This window comes from Corylus avellana, chromosome ca6 (assembly GCF_901000735.1).
Source record: "Corylus avellana chromosome ca6, CavTom2PMs-1.0".
NCBI lineage: Eukaryota > Viridiplantae > Streptophyta > Magnoliopsida > Fagales > Betulaceae > Corylus > Corylus avellana.
In genome coordinates, this window is record NC_081546.1 from 29,543,497 (window position 1) to 29,551,096 (window position 7,600).

The 7,600-nt window shown below is 35.8% G+C and overlaps 1 protein-coding gene across 2 annotated transcripts; it reads right to left on the minus strand.

Moving 5' to 3' along the window:
• Window positions 1–3,762: 3,762 nt before the first annotated feature.
• Window positions 3,763–5,617, minus strand: LOC132184854 (uncharacterized). 2 transcript variants are annotated; one of them, XM_059598632.1, is made up of 5 exons: window positions 5,414–5,617; window positions 5,117–5,166; window positions 4,943–5,009; window positions 4,353–4,420; window positions 3,763–4,218 (listed from the first exon to the last, which is right to left on the minus strand). In XM_059598632.1, exons 2-5 carry the CDS (start codon window positions 5,147–5,149, stop codon window positions 4,066–4,068), a joined length of 321 nt encoding a protein of 106 aa, XP_059454615.1. In that variant the 5' UTR covers window positions 5,150–5,166; window positions 5,414–5,617; the 3' UTR covers window positions 3,763–4,065. The 2 variants fall into 2 exon arrangements, with proteins under 2 accessions (XP_059454615.1, XP_059454614.1); XM_059598631.1 differs by having other exon boundaries at window positions 5,297–5,613.
• Between the last annotated feature and the right edge of the window lie 1,983 nt (window positions 5,618–7,600).

Sequence of the window (7,600 nt, forward strand, 5' to 3'; positions counted from 1 at the left end):
GGCAGCTTTGATAATGTTCCCATCAGAGAGTCACTAATAACTATAGCTGCCTCTGCAAACTCTGGACAAATGGCAACATGGAAGTTGGCCTTGATACTGCAAGGGGTAGGAGATGAACAGTGGGAGGAAATAGAAGAGTCTTGCAAGCCTACAATGTGAGCTCTGGAAGTAGTAGAAGTCTGCTTGATGGAGTTAGAGATCACATGAATTGCATTATGGAATTGGATGAATTCTGGCAAACCAAATGGGGTCCATAGTTATTGCTGCATGTATTAGAAAATTCTGAGATTTCAATCTTGGGAAAGAAAGTAGTTTGTGAGGCTTTAACATGCAGAAATCCAGGCAATGATAGGCTGATTGCAGAAGGCAGTGGCATTAAGAGGCCTATGAGAGGTTGATATTAAAATATTATCCATTTAGAGACATTTTTATTGTAAACATCAATCAAGTCAATAAGATCAATTGTTGAATGCAGCAACTCAACTAGTGATCACATTGACGAACGCTTACATACCTAAACCTCGAAATGAGGAGAGGGATTACTCCTTCCGAAAGTTTAGTGGGCATCATTTTTCCTTGCTTGATGGGGGGAAGATATTTTAATATTTTAAAACTATAAGCTTCAAAAAAAGCACCTGATATATGTTACCCCTTTATTCATACATATGGGAACCCACCAAAATTTTGTTCTACTGAGTTGCTTTTAAATACTTGTCCCATTAGATGACTGGCACATATTGATTTTCGACCCTTCATATGGATTAAAGTGGAAGAAGGTTCAACATTTTCATGAAGCAATGTTTTGGCTGTTATTGGGCTTGGGCCTTGGCAGTCTCTTGAACTGAGCTTTTGTAGGAGTATACCCTTTGTGGTTTTAGTGGGCTTGTTTCTTCATGTGTAGAGAGTGGCCATCTATAATGTTGTTGTTAGTGAGCTTCAGCCCAAGCCAACACATATGCCTCATTATACTCCTCTCGTTAACTCAAAATGCCTCATGAAGCGAATGTTACTAATTAGAATTCCTTTCCTCCATTTTCTCTCCCTTGTATAGACATGTCAAAAAAAAAAAAAAAAAATTAGGGTTTTCTTTCTACTTGATTTGGAGAATTACTATTATTTTTTGTTTACAATTTTTCTAACCTAATTTAGAAGAAAACTTTGTCAAATTAAATTGAAGAAAATTGTTTCAACTTAGTTCGGAGGAAAACTTTATTCTTTACGAAAAATTAGGCTAGTCTCGAAGTTTAGTAGATGATGGTAAGAGTGGAGTGACCTAATTGTATGTGGGTTGTTTCTTCTCTCTTCTATTTTAGCATCATCACATGAGAAAAGCACATCACTGTTCCAATTGTAAAAATGCTGAATAGTGTTGAAAATATGTTTGAGGACCAAGATTTAGATTCTCAGCAATTTATTGTCTGGATTGCTAGCAATTTAGACAGTAAATTGGATAGTCATAGATCTTCTATGAAATCTACATGTCCAAACTGTTGGGTTATCTCACATCGGTTGTGAAAATGGTTGGTGGTCAGTTTATAAGTGTGAAGAAAAACCTCACCTCTTGAACTAGCTTTTGGAGTTGAGAGAGATATAATACCTCCTAAAACTAGTATTAGAGCCCAAGTTTATCAATAACTCTTGGCCCAACAATTCACGAAAAAAATAGATTGTTGCTGCTTTGACCTAAGGGGAGATTGTTAGAGTTATCCTACATCGGTTGTAGAAGAGGCTATTAGTCACTTTATAAGTGTGAGGGAAAAACTCACCTCTTAAGCTAGCTTTTGGGGTTAAGAGAGGCTCAAGACTACCTAACACAAACAAGTGAGGGAATTGCCTAAAACTTGATTGGAACAATTCAGCTAACAAAATTGCTAAAAGTCTGAGGAGCAAACATTTATAGAGTTAAGACCATTGTGATTATAAATGCTATGTTGATTACATGGCACCGAGGAACCAGGCCCAGATTAGTAATCAGAAATGGTGTAAAGATTTCACAATCAGATTTGTAATCATACTTCCTATGGACCTTACTTATTCCTCTTCTAGTCTTTTTTTTCTATCTTTCTTTCTTTCTTTTGTTTCCTTTCCTTTTTAGCCCCAGCCGTTTGAAGCAGATTTTTGAAGAGCAACTGTTCCTCTTTTTTTCTTTTTCCCTTCACAAGTGATGGAGGAATTGCAAAGCTCGTACTTTTGAATCTTTGATGAACTACAAGACTATTGCTAATTCAATTTATTTTAACCAATAACATTATATCAAAATTGTATTGTAAAATGTTTGGAAATACTTAGGAGTGAAAAGCGGGCGGTTATATATCTGCCCACTAACCGCCTATATATATATATATATATATATATATATATATGAAACAATGTCGTTTTTGTGTTTTAAATTTTAATATATATAAAAATGTATAAAAATCTTGAAACAATATCATATGTAGTATGATATTATTGTATTACCATAGAAACAACATCCTTTTGGGTTTTTTTTTTTTTTTTTTTTTAAATGGTTAGTGGTTATTAGAGTTATTAACTATTAACCGTTGGTTAACTGCCAAGGCGGTTAGCGAATTGCTTAGCAGAGGCAATCCACTAACCGCCTAGGCGGTTATGCATGGTTAGCAATTTTAGCCAATAATCACTAATCATAACTGTCTCTTCACCCCTAGAAATACTACATATTTTTCTACATTCCCTTAAAAAATAACATAGGTGTGCCACATCAACAGTACTATCCAAATTCTTAACCCTTTCTTCCACTTTAGTTGCACCACCTCAGGAGGGTGCAATTCTCATGGACGACTGACCATCATTTGAAAATGAGAAAGTGGTTTGTCACACCCCACTAAATTCTCGAGAGTGGTCATAACCTCCCTCTAAAGCCATTGACGTGGTCGCGACCAATGCCATGAAGGGTAGTCAGGCCACCGCATATTTATAATTTATATTGAATGTGTAGGCATCCTCCTAGTTCAATCTCAATTTCCAGTTCTCCACATGGTTCAATCTCAATTTCCAGATACCATGCCCTAAATGCTGCCCTCATTTTTGTGTGATCCACCGCAATTTCGGGTCTTCAGGCCACCGGATATGTGACCCAACAAAGAACATGTGAGCCCACATGTAAGAGTGACCACTCATACCTTACAAACGATATGTTTAACCATGGTGGGTCCAGTCCAAATCCCTTGTGGCTCCCGTTGCTCCAGTAAAGAAAGACACCAGGGGCCTTGGTGACATAATGAACCACACCTACTTCATTGACCAAAGCCCCTTTCTACTTTCTAATGCCCCCCTTTCTTTTGGAGTTTATCTATAGCATATTTTGCATTCTCTCAACATTTTTTCATCAGCATATTCAATTGATACAACATGTTTGAATAGTAAATTGAGCATGTCACGTTAACATCACATCCCATCAACTGAATCGTTAAAAGAATGATTCGACCATTTCAACAATCACCCAATAAACGTTTGAAATATAAGGTATTGCATTGAACCTTAATCCCGCTTTTTTTTTTAATGACCCATGGCCCCCTCTGGAATGAATGAGAATTTGTTACATAAGCAACTTGGCATATGATTGTACTGATTGATTTGAGACTAAACTAATTAATGTCAAAGTCATCCCTTTATGGGGTTTTCAACTTTTGAGGGAGCAAAAGAAGGGCAACTTTTGCTATCCTTGTCTCAATTTTGTTTTATTTCCACCCTACGATGCACAACCAGATAGGCAGATACAGAAGAAGCCGACACAGAAAATGCATATAATTAAACTGATATTATTAATTACTATTTTTTTTTTCTTTTTCTTTTGGCTTTTCATTGTTACAATGCCTTGTAATCCCCTCCAAGTGCCTAATTATGACTCAATCATCGCATGATAGTTTAAAGACTAAACAATAAAAATAGAAATATTGTATGTACAAAATTAATCAATCCTAACCCTCAAAAACTGCAGCATTTCTGTAATGCTGTCCAACTTCTAATCCCCTTTTATTATCCTAATACTTCTACTTCTACTTTTTCTTCTTTCTTTTTTCTTTTTTAAAAAATTCCCAACACTCAATTGTGTATTGGAGGTTTTCGCTTTGCTGGAGAATAGTCCATCTCAGATATGAGGTCTGCAGGAAAGTGGTCGTTGCCAATCTCATGGTGCTCAGCAGTAGGCCTCCCATTAACACTGAAATTCTCTTTCTCTTCATGCTTCTCATGATTCTGTGGATGAAGTATATATGTATTATATAATCATATACAAGAAGAATGAAGAATATTATGGGGAGGGTAATTAATTAATTAATTTTCATCTAATTCTATCTGTGGAAACTTATTTGTCTTAATAAAAGACAGACCTTTGATGTGGTGGTGGTGGTGGTGGTGGTAGTAGAAGTGGCTGTATTAATAAGTTTTCTATTCTTTCCTGCAACAATAGACATGAGGAAACCAATTTAGATATCATATATATGGGACTTCTCTGCTAAAAAAATTGCTTTTTTCATAACCTTTTGTGGGTCTACTGCAAAATTTAAAGCATATATATATATATAACCCATATAAATTATATAATTAATGCTCCAAGTAACGTATAAAGAACATTAGTCAGAGAAGTAGATGATTTCTTTGTGACATGAATCCTTTTCTAGATAAGTACATGGTCATGAGGTTTGAATCTTCTGAAACTTAACCCAACTCTTCAGTCAATCCTAAAGGGAAACAAAATAGAGGAAGAGCTTTGCACGGTGCCTCGGGGATCTAGTCGGGGCGAAATCCCGAATACTTAAAAGGTCATCAAAAAAGAAGAAGAAGAAAATAGAGGGAGATCAAACTAGCTAGTGATGCCTAGGTTTGTGACTCCTAGGTCCGTAGTAATCTTCATGAATGCTTGGTAACCAGTGGTGAGATTTCTTGGACAGTACTCTAGAAATTCTTTTCTTCATGGTACCTGAACAGTGCTCCCCATCTTTGCAGAGAATCCTTTCTGTTATCAGAGAGTTTCCATCAGCTGCTTCCTGCATTCAGTGACAGGTATTTGAGCATCAAAACAGGAAGATATATAAATGAAGAAAAAATAAATCCATTTCATGAAAGACAAAAGTAGTGAAAATATTTCACCCACATGTTGTTTCTGTTGCCCAAGTGACATGAACATCTTATCCAAGCGGATCCCTTCACCAAAGAAACAAACCACATTACAAACGTACCCAAATCTTATATGATGCCACAACAGGACACAACTCTAATGCTCATAAGATATGTATATATATATATATATATATATACATGTTTGCATATATACCTTGAGCCTCATGAGAAAGCAGAAGGCACAAAAGCAGAAGAGAGAGTGCTAGAAAAGGCCTCATAGGATTGAGAAAAGTTTGAAGATATGAAAGGATATAAAGCAGATTTGTAACACCTAAGATGAAGAAGAGAAGTAGGGGTTTTCCTCTTCGTTTTTCTTTCTTTCTTCTTCTTCTTCTTCTTCTTCTTCTAAATTGACTGTGTAGCTTGTGACTGGTCGCTAGCTAGCATGGGGAATGCGTGCTTAAATATACAGACGGTCATGGGGCCCGCATCAACTTCTCTAGCATCAACTTCTCTAGCATCAACTTAGAATAGGGTTTTTCTTCCACCTTTCTTTTATTTTCTTTTGTCTTCCCTCTACATAGTGTAACTATTTGTCAAACGAAATGACTACTCATTTGGGCACCTCATAATTCAATAAAGGAGGAATAAGGATAGAGGTGGCAATTAATTCGAATTATATATATATATATATATATATATATATATATATATATATAACTTAATCTATTTAACCAAACAAGTCATACTTTAACCCTAACTCGTTTATTTAGCGTTGGATTCGAGTCATGTTGTGTTAATGCATGAGTATAAAACTATATAGGTTAACCATATAACCTGATTCATTTAATCAAATGGGTATGACCCATCAACTATAATTCATTAATTTTGTATCGAGTTCGTATCGAATTTGCGGATCATATAAAAAGCTTGTCATCCCTACCTTCTAGCTATTGGGGTCTTGTTCTTGTTGAATTTGGGAGTGCTCAAATTAACTACAAATAAATTACATTAGAGTAAAAAAAGTTATTTTAAGCATTTCCTTAATTAGCTAGATGGAATTTGATTCCAATAATTATCTGTTTGGATTGTAGTGCAATTAATTCGAGTAGGCAATTGAGAGAGGCCACCAATGAGGCCCATGTGCTGAGTAGGTCTTGGACATACTACAATTTGGACCGCTCCAAACTTGTTCGGACACATACACTATCAAAAATATCTTTTATGTCGGGGTCGGACAAACTGCAATCTCTTTCTTGTTCTTGAGTAGGTCTGGATTGCAGCCATGCCATGGCCCATTCTTTTTTTTGTGTACTTATAATGCATTCAACCATGTTAATTAGTAGACCTCTATGAAAGCTAGCTTTTTAGGCTTTGGTCTGGTTTCTTTCCATGCAATATTCACACCTGCAGGTCAGGCTGCAGGATCTCCTCCTTGGATTAGACAATTTGATTTGCCCATGCAGTGCTAAGCATTGATCATCTTCATCTCTGCTAACCTTATTGCCATCTTTTGGCTAGTCAACTACTTTTACACTTTCATGATTAATCAAATCAGATGGCTCTCAATATGCATGCAGGGTATTTCCCTTATGAGTGAGTAATTAAATCAGACGGCTACGTCATGATGCATGCTGTGCTGTATCTCGGCAGTGGAATGTCTTTTACATGGGGAAGATTGGGAGAGGGATGGGACACCTTGATAAATCTTATCCTGAACCAAAGGACAATTCAAGGCTGTTTGGTAAATATTTCCTTCATTTTTTTATTCCCCACATAATCTTGGAATTTAAATGCTATAAATTTCAAAATAGATGCAACTTCTTTCTTAAAGATAAATCAACGTTATAGGCTTTCCATTAGGAAAAGACTTCTAAAATTGATGTGGAAAAAGATCAATTGTTTAGGTACTACTTCACATAGGGAGTAGGGACTCAATTAATATCAAGCATGTGCATTATTTAATCATTTCTTTTAGACTCTGGGGCACATGCACAAGAGATAGAAGACTTATTGATCATTATATTTGTGAATATTACTCTTGTTTTGGCTTCTCATTGGTAGCTGCGAAGTTAGTGATCATTCTCTTTCAAAAGGTACTATAATACCCAACTATTCTATGGTTCCGAATGTTCTGAGTTTTTGCTATCTCGATTGCTAATAATTTAGATAGTAAATGTAAAAGAGTCATTATATCTCATGTATCCGAGTAGGGAATGGATTGTTTGAGATCTGTTTGGACAGAACTCTCTTATATTTACTGCTTGAAGTATTAACAATTTGAACAACAAAATTGCTCGACTATTCTAGAGTACTCACTTGATGTACTTAATAATTTTATAAAGTGGGAAAAGAAAAAGGGTAGTGCCATGATTAGTACATCATGAAAACAGATCAGATTTGGTTGTGTTTTGTTTTCTGGAATATGTCTAACATACAGACTGGATTTTACCAATAGTGGTGACACTTTAGAAACATTCTTTAGAAACCTTGTATACTTTATTCATCACTACTGGTG